At 42.5% G+C, this 20,185-nt stretch overlaps 1 protein-coding gene across 1 annotated transcript in view; it reads right to left on the bottom strand.

The window, feature by feature from the left end:
* LOC308121727 (ryanodine receptor 1-like) overlaps window positions 1-20,185 on the bottom strand; it is a gene marked incomplete at its 5' end in the record, with an annotated part of 44,035 nt that overhangs the window by 22,719 nt on the left and 1,131 nt on the right. Inside the window, 63 exons of the mRNA XM_080483155.1 lie at window positions 44-170; window positions 252-312; window positions 482-531; window positions 672-793; window positions 882-949; window positions 1,069-1,184; window positions 1,740-1,863; window positions 1,953-2,028; window positions 2,114-2,191; window positions 2,265-2,405; window positions 2,493-2,582; window positions 2,665-2,743; window positions 2,851-3,014; window positions 3,100-3,240; window positions 3,348-3,438; window positions 3,520-3,740; window positions 3,831-4,000; window positions 4,183-4,303; window positions 4,391-4,502; window positions 4,583-4,769; window positions 4,868-5,003; window positions 5,086-5,180; window positions 5,276-5,408; window positions 5,561-5,675; window positions 5,762-6,035; window positions 6,236-6,379; window positions 6,492-6,603; window positions 6,741-6,941; window positions 7,030-7,623; window positions 7,798-8,236; window positions 8,323-8,549; window positions 8,671-8,757; window positions 8,843-9,005; window positions 9,109-9,269; window positions 9,425-9,554; window positions 9,658-10,016; window positions 10,121-10,329; window positions 10,413-10,587; window positions 10,673-10,878; window positions 11,004-11,151; window positions 11,267-11,426; window positions 11,523-11,606; window positions 11,692-11,795; window positions 11,892-11,996; window positions 12,064-12,280; window positions 12,653-12,845; window positions 13,013-13,254; window positions 13,338-13,471; window positions 13,578-13,696; window positions 13,914-14,009; window positions 14,137-14,272; window positions 14,386-14,572; window positions 14,691-14,812; window positions 14,958-15,122; window positions 15,205-15,361; window positions 15,439-15,513; window positions 15,676-15,772; window positions 15,854-15,953; window positions 16,038-16,301; window positions 16,389-16,463; window positions 16,563-16,583; window positions 16,712-16,810; window positions 16,897-17,016. Coding sequence (XP_080339281.1) covers window positions 44-170; window positions 252-312; window positions 482-531; window positions 672-793; window positions 882-949; window positions 1,069-1,184; window positions 1,740-1,863; window positions 1,953-2,028; window positions 2,114-2,191; window positions 2,265-2,405; window positions 2,493-2,582; window positions 2,665-2,743; window positions 2,851-3,014; window positions 3,100-3,240; window positions 3,348-3,438; window positions 3,520-3,740; window positions 3,831-4,000; window positions 4,183-4,303; window positions 4,391-4,502; window positions 4,583-4,769; window positions 4,868-5,003; window positions 5,086-5,180; window positions 5,276-5,408; window positions 5,561-5,675; window positions 5,762-6,035; window positions 6,236-6,379; window positions 6,492-6,603; window positions 6,741-6,941; window positions 7,030-7,623; window positions 7,798-8,236; window positions 8,323-8,549; window positions 8,671-8,757; window positions 8,843-9,005; window positions 9,109-9,269; window positions 9,425-9,554; window positions 9,658-10,016; window positions 10,121-10,329; window positions 10,413-10,587; window positions 10,673-10,878; window positions 11,004-11,151; window positions 11,267-11,426; window positions 11,523-11,606; window positions 11,692-11,795; window positions 11,892-11,996; window positions 12,064-12,280; window positions 12,653-12,845; window positions 13,013-13,254; window positions 13,338-13,471; window positions 13,578-13,696; window positions 13,914-14,009; window positions 14,137-14,272; window positions 14,386-14,572; window positions 14,691-14,812; window positions 14,958-15,122; window positions 15,205-15,361; window positions 15,439-15,513; window positions 15,676-15,772; window positions 15,854-15,953; window positions 16,038-16,301; window positions 16,389-16,463; window positions 16,563-16,583; window positions 16,712-16,810; window positions 16,897-17,016 — 9,519 coding nt within the window. The remainder of the gene's footprint in view (window positions 1-43; window positions 171-251; window positions 313-481; window positions 532-671; window positions 794-881; window positions 950-1,068; window positions 1,185-1,739; window positions 1,864-1,952; window positions 2,029-2,113; window positions 2,192-2,264; window positions 2,406-2,492; window positions 2,583-2,664; window positions 2,744-2,850; window positions 3,015-3,099; window positions 3,241-3,347; window positions 3,439-3,519; window positions 3,741-3,830; window positions 4,001-4,182; window positions 4,304-4,390; window positions 4,503-4,582; window positions 4,770-4,867; window positions 5,004-5,085; window positions 5,181-5,275; window positions 5,409-5,560; window positions 5,676-5,761; window positions 6,036-6,235; window positions 6,380-6,491; window positions 6,604-6,740; window positions 6,942-7,029; window positions 7,624-7,797; window positions 8,237-8,322; window positions 8,550-8,670; window positions 8,758-8,842; window positions 9,006-9,108; window positions 9,270-9,424; window positions 9,555-9,657; window positions 10,017-10,120; window positions 10,330-10,412; window positions 10,588-10,672; window positions 10,879-11,003; window positions 11,152-11,266; window positions 11,427-11,522; window positions 11,607-11,691; window positions 11,796-11,891; window positions 11,997-12,063; window positions 12,281-12,652; window positions 12,846-13,012; window positions 13,255-13,337; window positions 13,472-13,577; window positions 13,697-13,913; window positions 14,010-14,136; window positions 14,273-14,385; window positions 14,573-14,690; window positions 14,813-14,957; window positions 15,123-15,204; window positions 15,362-15,438; window positions 15,514-15,675; window positions 15,773-15,853; window positions 15,954-16,037; window positions 16,302-16,388; window positions 16,464-16,562; window positions 16,584-16,711; window positions 16,811-16,896; window positions 17,017-20,185) is intronic.

The raw sequence follows: 20,185 nt of genomic DNA on the forward strand, positions 1-20,185 counted from the left end.
TGGTGGCATCATGGTAATTAAGGCCTTTTCTAACACTAAGCACCTGATTGCCTTTGGATACTTTCCCCAGTTTGAGATTTTCCACCATCTTCTCGATGTCGTCAGCAGCACTTTCAAAGAACGAGCGCAGCCCTGCTTTCACGATCTCAGGGCCTGACTTCATCACTGTCCTAGAAAGGTAGATTAGAAAGTTTATTAAGTCTCATAAATTAAAAAAAAAAGGTTTTTAAGTGTCATCAAGAGTGATCAACCTTGCATCCAGTGACCGTGCCAGAATGTGAAGACAGTTAACGATCGCCGAAGCATCGGTTCCTGCATGAGTACGAACAGATTTGCTGTAATGTGAGTTTCTCAAAATTGAAAATCACTGCAGAGGGTATGGCTATAAAACCAGACAAGGGAGCTTCAACCTGAAAGATGAAAACACATAACAAGAGGATCTAGTATGGAAACAAAGAAAAGAGTGAAAAGAGCATCTTACCAAAGAGAGAAACTCTGTGCCTCACCAAAGCAGACATTTTACAGAAGATACTAGAGTGAGAAGGAAAGGTGTGAAGGATAAAGCAAGAGGAACAAAGAAAACACTTAATAGGAGGGGAAACACAATGTATAAAAAGTACACACAGGAAAACATATTATAAGATGTTATGTGTGCAGAAGTGAGAGATCACCTTGCAATCATCTCCTTCTCCTTATTAGAGGAATGACCACCACTACCCAGAACTTTTGCAGGAGTCGATAAGAAGTACAGGCAGTGATTTTTGAAGTACTGGTTGATCAGAGGCATCAGGATCTATGAAGGAGCATGTCAGAGGTTTCTGCAGTCAGTGTAACTAACAGAATAGATTTGTTATTCACTATTGTTACCATCCCAGCCTCACCTTTGCAAAGAATTTGATTTCCTGCTCATGAGGAGACTTTTCCACTCGCCCGCTGCTTACCACAGCCTCTGTAAATCATATTGTGAAATACTTTAGAACAGTATCACAATGAGATGGGAAAAACTTAATGTGATGTGACACAAACACAACATTAAGACATCTGTTTTTCATATGTGCTCCGCAATACCAAGATGAGCAATGAACTCCTGCGCGATTTCCATCCACTTCAGCAGCTTCTGAAGGAAACCGTAAGCGAATCTCTTCTCGATGGACGATATGTCAGACTCCATGTCTTTAAGGCCCCTAAAGTCAACCAGATGGTTAGTTTGTTATCTTTGGATTTTACTTTGGTGGCATCCATCCTTCCATCCATCTTGTATACTGCATCATCTAACATCTGACAGCTGACTCTGGGAAAGACAGGGTATATCCTCTACAGGTTGCTCGTCCATCACAGGGCGAAGACAAAGAGACAGACGGTCACATTCAGGCTGAATATCCCATTAAATCAAATCAAATGCATGACTTGGGAATATGAGATTGAAATGGATCACCTGGAGAAAAACCTCCCCAAATGCAGTTTAAACGTGGCAACTCCACATAGGAAGGCCCCCAAATACAACTCAGATGAAGTTTCATTACCATTTTGTTTTTAATCAAATTTTTAAAACTCAGCTTTTTACAGGTCAGTCTCTTTTGACTGCCTTGAGCTTTGTGCCTGCTAAAGCTATACAGTAAGTGATGCAAACAGATACAATATACTATAAACACACCTGGAATGAGCATATTTATTATAAATCAAGTGAAAACCTGCAAATTGAATGTAAAAAGATCAGCTAAATCTTTTGTAGAACTTACCTTGTGACTGCATAACCATTAAGCTGCAGGAACTTGAGCAGCTCGTAAGCCTTCTCTCTGTCTCGCGCCTTTTCTTTTGCAGTCAGGGTGTCATAGGGCACCAGCAGAGGATGAGTTCCACCTCCTACACAAACAGAAGAACAACCAGAATGGTGGCAAAAGGCCAAAGTTCTCATCCTCTATTGATTCCATCTGTAACAACTCATATCCAACCTTTGGATTGCAGCTCCATCTTCTTCTTCCGTCCCCAGGTGTTGTGGTAATTCTCTGCCAATTGCTCAGCCATGGACTATGGACAGATAGTAGCTGTAAATGCTGCTCAAATACTCAGCTTTAAGAAAATTATTGTAGAAATTCACATTTTGTTGCCATACCTGCAGGTCTCTTGAAAGAGCCATGTGTGAGATATCAATGGGCTGTGGACTGTAGCCATGGCTTGGGTCGTAGGTTGCCTAAAACAAAGAGATTTTCATATTTTGCACCATAAATATGAGCGTAAAAAGAACGTTATTTAACAGCTCAAACCTGAGCAGTCTGGGAAATCTTTCGTGATGCTGCCTTCTTCTTCTCTGACTCCTCTTCCTCTCTGGCTTTTTCAATGTTCCATTCCCAGGCAAGCATGGCTTTGACGGACTCTTTGATTGGCCAACGGTAGATTTCTTTGTCCTTGAGAAAAGGTGAGTGTGATCAGAAGCAGAAAACAAATGAAGTGGAAGTTAAGAGTTTCATTACATCGCACGTATTTGTACCAACCTTCTCCGAAAAGGTTTTGTAGGGCCTGAGCATTGGATGGGTTTTTGCATTTTCATCCAGCACCTCCCCATATGACCAGTTATTCTGAATCTGAAACATACAAGAATATAAATTAACTCTACATATTAGACTAATTTGGGTGAGTACAAGGAGTATAAAGATCAAGTTCTACCTTCTCAAAGGCCCATCTATCATGAGTATATTCAGCATATCTGTTCATGAAGGGATCCAACCTTTCAGGGATGATGGTGCTATGGGTGCACGAAGAATCCAAGTCAAATTACAAATCTAAACATTGGGCAAACTTCTTTTCAAGACACATAGATAATTTTTAAACATGATAAAATAAAACTCATACTTTGTGGTTTCTACTGGCTTCGGATCAAAGTTTCCCTCTGCATCCACTGATGCTTTTTTCTCTGTTTTGGAGGAGTAGCTGGCGTCCACATAGTCAGGAGGAATGGCTCCAGCAATGGCACAGATGCATGGCATGGAAATCTTGAAGATTTCTGGGTCGAATTTCTGGAATCCGAATAAAAAGAAAAACATGGCAACATCGCCCTTATGATGAACTTGAAAAGAATACGCCACAGCGCAGGCACTCCACCTTGTGTGCGAGTGATTCAAAGATCCCCCAGAACAGTTTGCGGGTCAGATGCAGTTCCTCTTCTGAGGAGACGCCAAAGTTTGCCCAGCCATTTGGGAGGCAGTAATATTTCCAGCAGCGCTCATAGTGATTGGTCAAAAGCTGCACAAGAAAATCAAAGTTGAACAAGAAAACTGAATGTTACTGAAAACCTGTTGAGCAAAACTGGTTCCAATTGTCATTTGAATTTTGCTTCAATGTCATCCTACCTTCAGTGGCATTTTCGCATACTCATTCAAAATGGGCACATCAAACACCAGCCGTCGTAACAGGTGCTGAAGCATAGACGGACGGAGATGTCTGAAAAGAAAACGAACAAATTTAGCAATTGATCTTCCAATATTAAAAGATAAAAGGGGTTGATGATGATGATAACCTCACTTGCACAAAGCCATGAGGCACTCTTCAATAATGTCTCTTTGGGCCTTCGTGAAGGCTCGTCCACGAGACAGCCGGTAGATCGTGTGCAACATGGAGTCAATCATTATGGCTCGGTGGTCACTGCCAGCAAACAGCGGGGCACACTTGGTGATGAGCGGCAACACAGCTGAACACAGGTAGCGGTTCAAAGCAAGAGCCATCTCTGTGGTGCTGAAAGCAGCCTGTTGATGAGAGATCACAACAATCAAATATTTTCTTTGCACTTTTGTCAAAAGATTATAGACAAAATATGTTGAGTCTTTTAAGCCCACCGTGTCCAGGGAGGCAGCAGCCCTCATGTCAGGCAGAAAGCCAACTTCCAGCACGTGAAGCAAGAAGTCCTGGTTGTCGATGCCATACACTCTGTCCAGGAACAGCACCATAGGAGCCTTGTGATCTGGTACGAAACTGGCCGACATCTTTGGTTCTATGATGCTGTTGTCTGAAAGCAACATGGAGGAAACATTTAGAAACATTGAGATGCACATGAAACAAACATGATGCACATGATGATGAAGTGACCTGTACACAGATCCGGACGCTGATCAAATATTCTATTGATTAAATAAACAAGCACTCACTAAAAAGACCAAGACAAATTCAGTATGACCTTGAAGTATTTACCTTTTCCAAAAGCAGGAATCTGAACTGGAAGACTGATGACTCCCACCAGATCCTCAATTGGGACCAGAGACCTCAAGATGGCCCTGATCCTCAGAGCCTCACCTTTACCAGCCTGGATCAACTGTAGAGGCAAAAACTTAGTTTAGTTTCATGTGACCACAATTATTGGACAAATCTCTGTGAAATAACTCGCCAACAGCTTACGTACATGCATCTCTGGAGCGCAGCGTCCCAGCAGGTCAATGAGGGCAGAATAAAAGGACATGATGGCGTTTCCCAGGTGCACCCTGTTCTCCTCGTGCTGCTCCTCTCCTCCAAACCTGTCAGTGAAGAATGTTGCTGGATTTCAAGCAGGATGTCAGATAAGGAAGAACTATGAAAAACAGCCAACATCGCTTACATGGGAAAACGTCTGTCCTTTTTAACGCTAGGACCATCCCTTGCTGGGTCCTCTGAGATCTTAATGGCCTCTTCTATTGCAGCCAGCAGACCATTGCCACCTTCCCCTCTCAGGGCTGGACCAAAGCACTCAGGTCTCCGGATGAGAAGACGTACCACCACATTGGCATTCTCTTCTACGCTTTCTCCTAAACAACAATAATAAAAAATAAAAAAAATGTTTAATATCATTAGGCAGAAACGGTGGGTGCACAAAAACCAAAAATCTAATTGTGCAGCAACTGACCATTAACAAAGACAGCAAAACGAAGGAAATCGAGGTATTTCTCTCCACCACATGGATTCCAGCCAATGTCGGGGTAGCCTTTAGCAAGGAGCATTGGGCAGCTCTGAAGTCCACAGCCTGCTAAATATTTCACCACCTGGAAATGTGAGAATGAACAGAAGTGCAGAATGAATGTGTACAATATATGTTTTGAGCTTCTTTTTTTAGTTGTATTTTACCATTTCGAGATCCTGCTCTTGGAGAGCCAATGCAAGCTCATTATTGTCGATACAAGATGCTGCAGCCACGTCCAAGGGGGTGGAGCCACGCATGCCTGAGGAGTAGCAAATTACATCCAGCTTTATAACATGGATAGAGTTTAAGAATTATACGTCAAAATGCAATGTGATAATCAACAACGTTAATCACCAAGGCCGATTCCACTGTTCTGAAGCAGGTAACTGAGGTGGTCGAACATTGACCGCTGATTTTGACGACTGATGCGGCAGAAATAGCAGAGGAAACGACAACAGTTTGTCACCACTCGGGGGAATCTAATCTCCTGTTGGAAAAAAAAACAAACATATTTCAGATATCAAACTGTAGCTACAGATTCATCCTGCTCTCTGATTGTGTCTGCTAATTAATGGCAAAAAAAATTCAATTTGTCGATTGAAACTTACAATTCTGTTAATTGTATTGGCATAAATTTACCTTTGAGTCTCCTCCACCCAACACATTAACCATGACCTCCATGACAGTTTCATGCATGCCCAGGGCTCGCATCAAGTTGGGATGCTGATAGAAAACTTTGTTACTCATGATGTTCCTAATAAAGAAAAAATTAAGTTAGTTTCTACATCATGAAATCACTTCAAGGCCAGACAGTGAAGATAATGTAAATAGAATATTCACCCAATGCTTTGAATCATAAGTCTCTCCTCTTCAGGTCCCATCTGGACAATGAGGAGTGAGCGGATTTGGCCCAAACACTCCAGTAGGTCCATGGTATCCTGAATCGACACCGCATTGATGGTGTAGGCCTTTGGAAGCGCACGCATGAGCTCTCCCAGCCCGTCATACTGTCTGTGAAGGAGGCTGAACATCATGCGCACTAGCTCAGGGTTCTGGATAAATGACTCCTGGGCCCAATGGATTGTCGAGTGTGAAATCAGCTCCTGCAATGTACCTTTTACATGAAGAATAACACTGAGTGAGACAACAAAGGGAACTGCATAACAATGAATCTAGGTTTGTAAACTGAAGAAATGACTATAAAGACATTTGCTAAGGAGATTGTGCTTCAACAAGGACATAGAGAACATCACTTTCTCATCCAATATGGCCAAAATGACTTTACAATGAATTATGTAAACATTAGAAGCTCACTTGGTTTTTTGTCTTCCTGTGGTTCAACTTCCACTTCAACCTTCTTCTCACGGAATGTTTTTACTTTTTCCAGCAAACGAACCAGTCGTCCACGGAGAGAATTATCCACCTCTTCTTCTTGTTCTGCCTCTTCGATATGAACACCTGAGAATGAAGTTTAAATTAAACCACAGCCACTTTCAGTTATGCTTCTCATGTAAAATGTAAATTTATAATCTTAATGACCACAAGCTTGATACGGTAGGTGAAAACTGACCACAGTGTGCTAACAAAGCATTGTGAAAAGCCAGCAGAGATTCACGGACTTCATCCGGAATGGGGCACTCCTCATCCTCTATACAGTTCTTGAAGTTCATGAGCATGTTGACCTACACAACAGTAAGATATGTAAAAACAAGACTGTTTTATTTGGAAAATTTTCTTTATAGGAATTTAATTTCAAGATACAAAACCATGTTTATAAAAGTTGCACCAATCCCTTCATGCACATTTTCTGAGTGTATACCTGCTCCTGTGGCGGAGAGCGAAATTCCCGGGTCTTTCGGGCAGTCTCGGCAGCGCTCATGGTGAAAGCCAGCATAAGTTCATTGTAGCGTTGCCTCTGGTTGGACTGTATCTGGCTGACAAACTGATCTGAAAAGGCGGTGATGGCTTCCACTCTGTGACGTAGCTCACAGTCACAGAAGTACTGCAGTAAAGTACACATCTGAAGGACAAAATCAAATTCAACCATTAACCGTATACAGTGGACACCTGTTGTATCACTGATAAATGGCCTTTTTCAATGCTCATACCTGTAGCTTTACAGACTCTGGCAGCTTCATTTGGAAAAGCCCTTGCTCTACATGTTCTTCTTTAGCTTCTCCACATGAATCTGCATGCTTCAACTCTTTCTCTGTTTCCTCGGCTCCTTTTTCACCATTTACTGGGTCTTTCTCCTCCGCAGCTACCTCTTGTGGCACAACTTGAGCTGTCTGTATTTTCTCTTCTGGTTCTATTTCCTCCTCCACCTCCTCTTCCTCCTCCTCACCTAAACCGTCATCTTCAAACTCCTCTTCTTCCTCTTCTTCTTCCCCGGCATCTTCTAGCTCTTCTCCTTCGAGTGCAGCTTCTTTTTGCGGTGCTTTTGGGTCCTTCGCTTCGATTGCTTGCTCGCTCTCCTCACCAGGCTCCTCTGGTTTCTTGCCACTAAATACTGTGGGCTCTATCATCTTCAGGATGTGTGTGACATCTTCATCATCAAACACACCCATTATTAAAAGGGTGCTGATGAGCTTTAGGATTGGAACAAAATGAAACTCAACACTGCCCCCGACAGGATCTCTCATGGCTTGGCCACCATCTTGCACTGCTTCAATCAGCATGTTTAGGGCCTTGGTCTTCAGCACCTGATAATACAAGAACATATGCAAATGAGTGGATTCAATGAGTGGAGTCAAACGAGCAGGTGTAGTAACTATGTGACTTTGTAATATTTTTTTTCTGCCTTCAAATGCACAGAGCTAAAGTGTACCAAACAAAATGAATGTGTGAAAAGTCTTCAGAATTCCAAATCTTCTCACCTGTAAGGGAATGACTGGACTCAGCGTGTAAATATCTTGATCTGTTCCCACAAACCCTACAGAGGAGAAATGAAGTTTGGGACGCAGACAAGTAGTGAGGCCGACTCCAGGTAAAGCGTGGGATTTTTCAGTGTACAGAGTGATGCTGCGCGTTTCATCTGTCATTGGGACGATGAATTCCTTGTTGGTTCCCAGGCGATTCCTTTTAGCCGACTCCAGGTGCATGCTGATGAGCAGGTCGTAGAAGCCACTCCTCATCGGTCCAGGTAAGTAAGTGTTCTCTATGGCGTAGAAAAGCTGGGACTCGTCTACATGGCTACATAATGCATGCGCCACACGGTTGTTTCCGAGAGCACAGACTGAGCCATACAGCTTAAGAGTATGGTAGTGGAACTTCAGCAGGTCCATTCGTTCAGACAGTTCCAGGATGTCAATGCACCTGAAAATCAATGGGTTCATTTTTGGCGAAGAACGCTAAAACGGCGTATTTCCAAACAACATGGTGAACAAATGTGGTGCACTGACCTGTTCTCCTCTGGTATGTGAAGGGCCATCATGGTCAGTGGCTCCTGACACTGCACCATCCAGCCCAGTCTCTCACTGACGCGCTTCATCTCTGGAGCCAAGAAGTTGTTGGGCATTCGGCTCCAGATGACCGGGGTTAACATCTGGATATCCAGTCGTGGAGGGCACTGTGGGACAGGGTTTTTCCGTTCGCTACGGAACATGGCAGCTGAGATAGGCAAGATGTTCTAGCAGGAGGAGTGCATGACAAATGTTGTATTAGTCAAGATACTTGACATACTTGCTAATAACCAATCTTTGTCTGGATAACTTGGTGGAGAATGAACAGAGTGATTCTTGGTGACTGACCTTTAGTTTTCCAAGTTCAAACTGGATCATGTTCTGACTGGACGGCAGGACAAAGACCGCTGGAAACAGTTTTGTGTTTGGCTCCACCTATAGGAGTACAGCGTAACACAAATACAGTAAATGATCAGCGCTTTCTGTGAGAACATGGATGACGGATTGAAGCTTGTCTCACCTGATAAAAAGTGTTAATTTCTTTTCCATTTGCAGTGAATGTCATGAGGCCGGTGTCCAAATCAATAAGACAGCCAATCACAAAGTCCTCCTGGCTGACCCGGGTTTGTTGAGAGCTGCTGAACTCTCCTCCACATACCATGTAGCAGTTGCTGCGTTTTATGCTAGAGGAGACAAAAAAAACGAGGAGCCCAAGCTGCTATGCATAATAATGGATTTTAAATGAGAAGCACAGCTGATCGTGCTCTCACAACAAAGGTTACATACCTGTCATGAATGTTGCCTTTATCATCACCAACCGTGACTGTTACATTCCTCACTTTGCTGAGATCAAAGTGAGGGTCGTACTGGTGGTAGTCCGGCGTGATCCATCCCACCCACACGCCGCCTGGCTCCTGTCCCGCAAACACTCGCACTGAGTAATAGTACTGGTAAACGAAAGAGGAAGGTGAGAAATGAGCATTAGTGTGGAGTCATGGCCAGATGAATCTGAAACTCCAAATCAAACTTACAAAATTGTTTGGAATTGAATAAGTATTTTTGATCATCAACATGATAGCCATATAATTAATTTTTGTCTTACTGTAGTAGTATTGAGGATAATGTCGACATCATCCCTGTCATCTGGTACCACATCTTCCACAAGTCGAGGAAGAGTTGGAACGACTGGTGGAGGAGAGATTAATGCTGCCTTTTTTGCCTTGAAAAGAAAACTACAAACAAACACATAAATCATTTATTACGTCTGAAAAGTAACAATATCTTTGTTGTCTTAAAGTCCAGTCAACCTCCATCCAAGTTATTTCACTCTCATACCCTTTCTTCTTGCTTTTCTCAGTTGAAGCGTCCTTCTCATTCTCTCCATTTTTAATGGCAGGAGTCTCCTTCGGCACAGAGGGTTCTTTCTTCTCTTCCTCCTGCTCTTTACGAGTTGCTGATTTTTTCAGTATTTCAAAGTCAGAGTCTGGGTCCACCTCCACCACCTCGTCCTCAGGAATGGTCAGAGCGCGAGTGAGAAGTGTGGTCCCTGCTGGGACCTTGAAGGTCTCATGAAACTCGACAGGCATGCTGAGTCTGAAGAACAGCAGATCTGTGTTGGCGTTCTGGGATCCAAATGTCTTGTGGGTCACTTTAAGGCAGGGTGCCGTTTCCACTGTACCGTCAACACGAGAAATCTAGACCCGAAACAAAAGTGATCAGGTGGTGATCTAGTAAATCAATCATCATTCGTGATAGGGAAATATCTGGACATGGCTTTGTAACATAAAATACACAATACCTCAAAGTGAGGGTGATCAGTGGGTGCAGCAATGAACTGTGGAAGGCTCTTGCTGAACCACATTGTAATGTCTCTCTTCATGTTAATGGCAAAGGGTTCAAATCCCTCCTGCAGGCCACAGATGGTGAAGTAACGAAGACTGCTGACATTCTGACCCAGATTGATCCTGCCGACTTGGGACAGGCCCAGACTGCACACAGGTATGAAGCCTAGAGATGGGAAAGTGTATCAGAAACGCATATCCAAATGTCTCCAAATGACATCCCCAGCTGTCACTTGTTCGTCTACTTACCTTCCCCTATCTCAATGTCCTTAAAGGCCATCTCCGAGCCTGAGTCACTGATCAACATTTCTCCGTTGAGTGTAAACATGATGTTCATCTCTGTCAGGTCAATCATACAACCCACCACATCACCGGATAGCCACTGACGACCAAATGGCTCATTGCCAATGTGCCAACGTTGAGCCTGAAAACAAATACATTATTATATTACGGGATTACAGACGGGTTTGTCATCCCTCACAGGCCCAGGAATTAGTTCTCTCTCCCACCTTGAAACCATTGAAGACATAAGCCAACTCATCAGCCCCAAGTTCAGTGTCTGCACGAACACTTGGCCTTGCCCAGCCAACTCTCATCTCTCCAACTGTGGAAGCCTCAAACTCAAAGTACCACTTCCCCTGTGTGACGGCATAAGATTTCTCAGCTCTGAAAACTCTGATTTTATCTCCACGTAAGCCTCCTGCTCCAAGCTCACCTACAGAAACACAACAAATCATTTTCAAAAATGTTGATTTGATCAAATGTTTGTTTTGTTTTTCAGTTTTTCTTGAACAAATTGTTTTTGAGAATGCAAAGAACAAACCAAAAGTACAAACTTACTGCTCTCCTGATCAGGTGGTTCTATGTTGTAGCCATATCCGATTAGTGTGCGAACAGCTGCACAAACTGTGTCTCTGTTGGTCTTTTTAGTCTTTTCATCCAGTAGGTTGTAAGGAACCAGACGGGGGTTGCGTTTGTTCATTATATCCTATTCAAACAAACAGCGTTAAAAATAGCGGAAAAATACAATCTACGCTCATGAAAGTGCATACACAAGCATAGTATTGTGGATAGTATAGTGACTTCTATGACCAAAAGAGTACCTGCACAATACTGTATGTCCAGCCCTGGCGAACTCGGTCTCTTGCCCACACATTATGCCCATTTTCTGCCAGTCTCTCCACAAGAGTGTTTTGATTCGGAGTCAGCTTTACATGGTTGAGATCCAAAGGGGCCGGTTTGTATCCGTTAGTCTGCATGTAACTGAGGAACAATGTTTGGTAGTCAGAAAGACTCTAGAAGGATATTTACAATGCAATCAAAAAAAGTATCAGGACATGTGAATGTTTTGCTCCTCACGTTTTAGCGAGTTTGATCTTTTTTAGATTCTCCTCAGCCTTTTCATCCCCCATCCCGACATGACAGCCTAGTGCCAGCAGCGTCCTTTGAAATGAATCAATGAGAAAAATCAGAAACAGAAACAGGGAAATTCTCCAGTCTAGTCACTGAAGTGAAGACTGCGACTTACTTCAGAGTTTCTCCGGACATTGCTAAATTGTAGTTCTTCTCTGGTTCAGGCAGACCCTGGAAATCTACCAGGCAAGGGTGCAGCTTCTTGTTGTCATCACGAAACTTAAATAGATGAAAGTGGTAGAAATATGATTTAGTAAATCATTACTGCTCAATGAAATATAGTCATAAAAATCAGGACCCACTAAAATTACTCACAGGACCAAAAGTCCACCCTTGTTCAATGCGTGTAACAGCCCAGAGCTCGTGGCTGTTTTCTGCCAGCTTCTCTCGAATGCGCTCCAAATGAGGAGGAAGCACAATCTGAAAGAGTCACAACATTAGTGCAACATAAATGATCAATATGAGGGCAGATGAAGTAGAATTATACCTGAATCGTGTCCACGGGGCACGGAGTGAAGGCTGTATGTGAAAGAGACTGAGTTGGACCAAGCAGGTTACGAACACCTTCAAAGTCATGTTTATACTGCTTGATGGGTTCAATTCGCAAGCGGTCCCTCGGCAGTACTGCTTCATAGCACGGAGCGTAGCCGGGAGGAGGGAGGAACTTGAAATCCCCATGACGCCCTCCAAGAAGAAATCGCAACCTTGAATTTGGAGCAGAAAAAAAATTGTCATTTATTTATTCTTTATCTTTTTATTTGAGTTCCTTATTTAGTTGTGTCCTGAATTAAGTTTTCACTATAGGATGGGAAAGGACAAAGAGCAATCATGGACTTTACTACAGATGTAGAAGCAGTTGGGCTCAATTGATACGGTCTCTATGTCTTTATTTTTTCTATTCCCAACATGTATTACATTAAATGACCATCTTACTTTTCAATCCATCCGCTTATACACATTTTTCCTTTGTTGAAAAAAAAAAAAAAAAAAGGGAAAACGCTAATAAAAAGATAAAAAAAAAAAAAAAGATCAAATTTTGAAAGCATATTATTGTTTCCCTATTCCCAATGTCCTACTTGACGCCTGCAGAGAAGCTGACGACAGGAAAGAACAGTCCATCCAGGTTGAAGTTCTCAAACATTCCTTGGACAGGATGGCCATTGATGCGGAAGGAGATACTGGGCACACTCAGGTCCAAACAGCAGCTGACCACATCCTCTGCAGCCAAGACGTGCTGGTTGGGCATCGCAACGTGACGTGGAACACGACCTGCAAACACAATGATGAAGTGAAGCAAGACTCTGTCAACACATGTGAAATCTCAATTATTTGAGATCAAAACCATGTTGCAGAAGGTTATTAATAAGAAGGAAATGGTTTGTGTAGAAGATGCTCTGATCTACGTGAATGCAAAAGTCGATGCATGTTTCCATTACCTGACCAGAGATGAACTCCATCAAATCCGTAGGAGTAAAGATCATCACCAACTCCATTACATCCCCAGCCTTCCCCTCCACCGGGGTAAGGACTGAACCCTTCTGTAAGAGCCCAACCCACACGCAAGTGATATGGCTGGGCTGTAAGAAATGGCTCCACATGGTCCACCATCACCTCAAAGTACCACTTCTTATACTGAGTGGATCCTTCACAAGTTCCAAGGAAAATGTTGGGTCTCATGCTAAACAAGGATCACAAAATATATACTCAGTTTGGGTCATTTAGCCCAGAAGTGAAGGAATATACTTATACTAAAAGACCCACCTGGTTACATAATTGATGATGTTGGTTTGAAGTAAGAAGTCACGACCTGGAAGTAGATTCTCTGTGATCAGATTCTGATTTGACCTCACGGCCACGCCGTTACACACACAGAGAGAACAGAGCACGTCCAAGACCTGACCCCAAAAAAGATGAAGAGCAGTTAATGGTAGCAGCAGTAACAGCAGTTAATCTACTGAAATGTTTTCACGAGGTCAGAAAATGATGTTTGGGGTTTTTGACCTTGTGATTGCGTCCGTGCTTATCAAGCAGAGAGATGATCGACTTGATGTGATTCTCCTGGATGATATTCAGCACCTCTGGACTCTCAATGAGGACACAATATAAAACCTCCAGGATTCCTGCCAAAAATATGACATGTCATGCATATACTGTACTTAAGCAATGACAGCAAAGTGCTTGAAACAATAATAACGGTTAAGATTTCATTTCATTACATCAGATGCCATAGTTAATTTTAACAAACTGTGTAAAGTGTTGGCAAAACAAACACAAGCGAACAACGAAAACACTAAATGTAAACTGTAGCCTTATGTTGTTTTGAGGTGTGTGAGGTACCTGAAGATGCTTCCAAACGATCAAGTTTGCTGACCAGCCAGTCCAGGTTATCACAGAAGAGGGCACAGTTTGCACGATTACCTCTGATCAAAGAAGCTACAGAAAATAGATAAAGTAGTAGATGTCAGGTAATATATAAACGAATAGACAAAACAAAATACATTACATTATATAGGGTACAGCACTGTGAAACATTTAATCAAGACATCAAAAATGAACATACCCAGTAACTCATACAGTAGATTTACTATCTCCTTCCACGACTCTGCAGCTTCTTCCCCGGCGTACTCTGAGAAGTGAGCTGCTGTATTGTACACATTGAGTCGATCGACACAGTCCAAAACAAGAGTTATCATTCCCTAATAGACACAGGAGAAATAAACAACAAAATACTTTTAGAAGTGCTGAAAGAAATGGTGAAATAATCATTCTGAGACAGGTTGTTTTTATGGATGTCACTACTCAGACAAACCTCTTCCTGAAAGAGGTTCTGTCTGTTCTTCAGGGATCTAAGCTTGAACTGTTTGTCCTCGTGCTCCAGTTCCTCCTCAGGGGGGCGGAAGTAGAAAATGAGGTCCTGCAGGGAGAGCACCACTGTGTCCATAGGCAGAGAAGGGGGATTGGCAGATTTGTTTTTCCCACTCAGAGCATCCAGACCCCTGGAGTGGTGAAGAGAACACAGGAGATGTTGAAATATCACAATAAATGTTATGTATAGTCAACAAAAACACTACCATCAGTATCAATTCCTGTGAAATGTATTGGCAATGTGAGTACTTGATGAACTGGTTGAAGAGTCCTGTTGTGCTGAAAATCATCCTGGCAGCCTGAGACTCTTCTGTCTGAGATCGAGCAACTGTGAGCGCATCATCCATGTGACCTTCTTTATGGAGTATGGCCTTCAAATTTAAGACACACTCGTTAAAACACACATGCTTAATGCATACATATGAAGTAAAGGCTCAACTAGATGTGTTGTTGTTTCTAAACCACTAACTGGGGATTTACTGTTTATGTCGTCTGAAAATATAATTCTGCTTGTACCTTTCTCTTTAGAGGACCCAGACGTGCAGATTTAGCATCAACAGCAGCATATGTGAGCCAGAGTGCGGTTGAAACGTGCTGCACGAAGCACATGGACTCTCCATACTTGATCTCGGCAATACCCATGCCCTCCACGTCTCGCTTCTGCGTCACTTCAATTTTCTCCTGTGGGTCAAATAAGAAATGTTGAAAATAAACACATTTCCGTGTTCAGAAAGTAAAACAGTTCTCCTCGCATTTTAAAAACCTTTGAAATTCTGAAGCAGAAGGCTGTCATCTTGGAAATGGCCCTTTCCGGATCCACCAGCAGAAGTCCTTTCTCCTCATCAAGGTAAAGGTATCTGCCTGTTGTTATGTGACGTATCCGGAAAGACTGGCCCCACTTAATGTGACTGCCACTCCAGCTACCGACAGCAGAAATGAATGAGCATCAGCACAATGTAAAATCACTAATAGTGAAAAAAGCAACGGAGATACTTACCCAATTCTTAGTGGCTCAAGTCTCCATAAGGATCGTGCGTGACTGCATACAGCTCCTCCCTCATAATGAGCAACTCTGGAAAACAACAACAATGAGCCATGTGGCCTACTTACACATTGCATGTATGATAAAAGTTGGCAAAACATTTTGGCTCATCTTCCCACTTGTAGGCAGCCACGGATTTCAAATTAAAAGAACATGACTAAAATATGTAGTCCACTGAATCGTGTGGATCACCTGCGCTGGTCGTCGCCCTGCTCGGCTCCTGGGATTGCCAAACACTCGTCCATGTGACCGTGGAACAGCCTGAGCACGTACCCTCCCGTCAGAAAGCCTGGATACGATGCATACTGTTAATACAGACCGAACGTAATTATGAACAAAGAGACTATTTAGTGACAACGTAATTACAGACCTTCAGCCAGCTCGCAGCCCGACATCACAGGGGTCATCGTCCACAGTGTTTGCATGAAGGACGCGTCCACCATCAGGTCACCACTGGCGTAGGACAGGTGCTGAAAAGAGTGCAGTGGGCAATGTAAGAGAGAATAACAAAGCAAATACTCACTGAAAATACAAGTGAGAACAGTCATCGTTACCAGGTATCGCTCTGAAGAAACGCTGACGAGGATGAGGTCGTCTCCCACTCTGACCTTCTCACCTTCAGACCGCTGCTTAGAGGCTGGATGGATGGTCCACCAGCAGGCCTCCCCTGTGACCAACACATTATGAGTATGCAAATATACTTTGGGTGTATGCGGCACATATTGAAGTTCAGACGCACCCGTGGAGTCTTCCTGCAAGCCCACATCAAACGCCAGCTTGTCTGTGAGCGAGCGCGAAGTGGTCAAACAGCACAGGTACTGCAGCGTAAAGCCAACAAGATGTGTGAGAAGTGCTGCTTGACAAGATGCAATTGTAAAGATCACGTTGACTGTGACTGTGCCCACCATGCTGGAGTGAGTATGCTTCAGTAGGATGGCATGTCCATAGAGCAGCGTTCGGTGACCTCCACCTTGTGACGACTAGAAGACAGAGTCAGTAAGACAATTCACCATAATAATCCACGAGGTTTCAGAAAGACATTCATGGCACAGTGTAGCTGTAGTAACAAACAGACATACCCATTTATCCAGGTCAACCGCCTACAGTGGAGAGTTTAGGAAAGTGGAGATACATAAAATCAGAAGGATGACACATTTGTACCTTTTGAATGAATAATACTTAATGTGTACACTTCCAGTCGTTTAACAAGCTGTACTAGTATCCTTACTTCATCCACAGACGTGTTGGACAACATCTCCTGCAGCGCTCGCACCGACAGAGACTGCTCCAGAATGAAGCAGCAGATAGCGAGATCTGGCGGGACATTCTGGAAAAACAAAGCGGCCACTGAACATGGTGAGAAAGCCGCAATACTGACTTGCACAAGCACTAAACAGTATTGTCTCTCACTACCTGAGCATTTGAGGTGGTCTCAAGGAAACACAGCCGGTTCCCGAAGCCTTCACATGACAGACATAGCTTGATCTGCTCCTTGAGAATAGACGCGGTGCACTGAAGCACAACTTGATCATCCTGCAATGACAGGCGGGCCAACGTGAGATGGCGTTTCTGCAAGAAGCATGACATCTAACAAAAAGAAATTTAAAAATCCTGAACCGACTGAATGAAACCTGACATTTTGATTGCAATGTCAAACAATGGTTGGGACTGTGTGACGATGTAGGTTAATAAGGATGCAATGATTTGTTATTCATATATTGTTTTGTTTATTTTTTAATGTTCAGAAGTAAAAAAACACATTTCCAATAGTATAATAAGTTGTTAGAATATTGCATGGTTGTTATTGAAGTAGCATTAATACAATTCTTACTTGCAACCAACAATGTAATAATACATGCTTATGAAAAATAGGAACATAATCCTCATATTCAGTAATTGCAAATAAATACCATACATTCCTTTCTTAATTATGGTCGTGAGCCAATTTTAAATTTATTCCATAGAAAATCTTTGTTCACAATATTGTTTATTTGCTGACATGACATGACATGAATCTTTATTCTTTCTTAGTCAGTGTTTCTGTTGAATGGTGTATTGTCAATCGGGTGATTGAACGCTCTATAGTCAATCTAATTTTTAATTGAATGATCAATTTATTTAAATTGTATTCTCTGCAATGCTGCAAATGAAATAGAATAACCTCCGTCATGATACTAAATTCAATTCAGCTCTTGTGTGCGATGAGCAGCAAATGCAGCCTTTAGCCACACACTTGGCCTGTATCACATGCTGATACTCTCACTAAATCGCTTAGATTTTATAGACAAGCCTAATAAACTTGCAATCCATGACTGTGGGTCCAATCTGCATTGACTCTGCTATATTTGTGAGGAGTGCATTACAACCAAAACTATTTTAGAGGTGTCAACATACCAAGAAGTGACAAAGGAACAGACCAAATGTAGATGTGTTGACTGTGTCTCACCACAAACATAAAGAGGGATTTTGGAAACTAGTTTTATTGGGGGGGAAAAGAAACCTAAACAGAATCTTGCTGCAAATATATATTTTTCTTTTATTTAAAACTTCTTCTTCTTCACACAACTCCCTAACCTTCACCTCCATGTGTCCTGTTACTCTGTCTGTCACTGGTCCAGCTCTAATCCCCCCCCCAACCCCCTTTCTGGCTCCAAGGCCCCTCCTCAGCTCTCTATTTCAGGCTGCTGCACCTGCTGTTCACACATCCCTTTCTGGAAAGCTGCAGATATTTGGGATTTGACAGTCAGGAGAAAAATAATTGCCCCACATTGCATTGATTCAATGATCCGATTAGTAAAGTTCCTAAGTAGACGAATGTTTGAAATTTGTAATGTTTTTAATTGCGTTACTGAATAACTTCATTCATTCATAACTTCATTAAAGTACATGTGAGAAAGTAGCGACATCTAGATTTAAGTACTAATGAGCTTCACCATGAATTCATGTAAATAATATAATGCCTGATAAATAGTATGTAAGTGCACAGCCCAGTCGAGATGTTGCGGGGTGTTACATACAAACTAATCAAATAATGAATTTTGAGGTTAAGATTTTCTTTTAACTTTTAATTTGATTTTGTTACCCATAACAGAGTGAAGCAAAAATAATAAAAAAGTAATTTTTAGGGGGTTAAATACACAAGTAGAAATACAGTGAAATGTCAAAGAATTATCAATTTTGTTATAACCGAAAAAACAATCTTTTAGAGTATCACTGGTAATGTTGCTGTGTCATGTTCAGTTCTCTGTTTCAGTGCTGCATCATGGGCCCCCGTCTTTCTAAAGCAGTGTGACTCCCAGAGCACGAGCAAGCAGCAAAATAACTGGTGCAAATATGGGCCAAAGTTGTTCTGTGCGGTGTTTACATGTTCAGCCCAGTTAACTGGTAACTCTCCTTTACCCATAGGCATAAATGTGTGTGTGTGTGTGTGTGTGTGTGTGTGTGTGTGTGTGTGTGTGTGTGTGTGTGTGTGTGTGTGTGTGTGTGTGTGTGTGTGTGTGTGTGTGTGTGTGTGTGTGTGTGTGTGTGTGTGTGTGTGTGTGTGTGTGTGTGTGTGTCTCCAGAAGTAACAGCCTTGGACACAGCCAGATAAACTGCTGAATGCGACAATGATTCTCCATCACTTTCTCCGTCACGCTGCAGGGAGCACTCAACCCTCTGATTGGCCCGTTTTGACCCGCGGGCCACACGTTTGACACCTCTGCACTAAAGAGTCACAGGGGTTTCTTCTGTTGAGTAATCTGTTTTTTTTTTTTTTTCATTATGACCCACATCAGCAGTTGGTGTGCTACTCCAATTCATTTAGGTGTTTTGTTACATACAGGGAAAGAAGGAAGTGTTACTTCTTTATATACAATGTTTTCATTGAAATCTCATTTTTGAAAAGAATGCTTACGATTATTTCTTTTGGCTTTGGTGTTTATCTTGTTGGATCTATGCTGCCGTCTAAGGCCACAGTGCTTCTGTCCGATATGAAAAGTGACAATACACCACGACAGCTCTACAACCACATTGGGACTGCAGACAGCACAGGAAGTTCACTGTGCTCCATCCACGGCGAGACACGGAGTGTCAGATCGATTTACTTATGTGTTCCAGCCATAATTTTAACAACCGAAGCACAGTCCTGGAGACAACTCAATTGGGAAAGTGGATATGTCCTCTAGTTTGTTTTCTGGTCGCATTCAGTGGTCGGGGGTTTTCCAAACGTTTTTTTTAAAGGGAAAACATCTTTGACGAATGCTTTGAAAATAGCATCTGATAAGAAACATCGCAGGCACAACATTAACCGTCAAGCTCCTACATGGACTGAAGTAAGCAGGTGCTGAAATAGGCCGAGCTTTGAACTTGCTAATGCTCACACAGTAAATATAGAACTCAGCTGAGTTCGGAGCGAACAGCGACAGACTGTCAGTAACCTAATGACACATTGTCAACATATTTTACTTAGTGCTGAGTTTCAGGCAGAGAGACAATGTCACCTAAATACGTCAGGCTTTTCTTCAGAAATGTTCAGAAGTATGAAGACTAATGTAAAAGAAAAGATTGAGTTTTTATATTGTCTTGAAGTTCACATGCATGCAGAGTGTTTGTTTCCTCGAGACAAAATATTAAACAGCAGTTACTGTACGACCAATACTAAGAAAGTGGGAATGAAGCCCTGTCCATATATTATTTGAGCCTGGTTTGTGCCACCAGCAGG

The sequence above is a fragment of the Lipophrys pholis genome (assembly GCF_963383615.2).
Source record: "Lipophrys pholis genome assembly, chromosome: 16".
NCBI lineage: Eukaryota > Metazoa > Chordata > Actinopteri > Blenniiformes > Blenniidae > Lipophrys > Lipophrys pholis.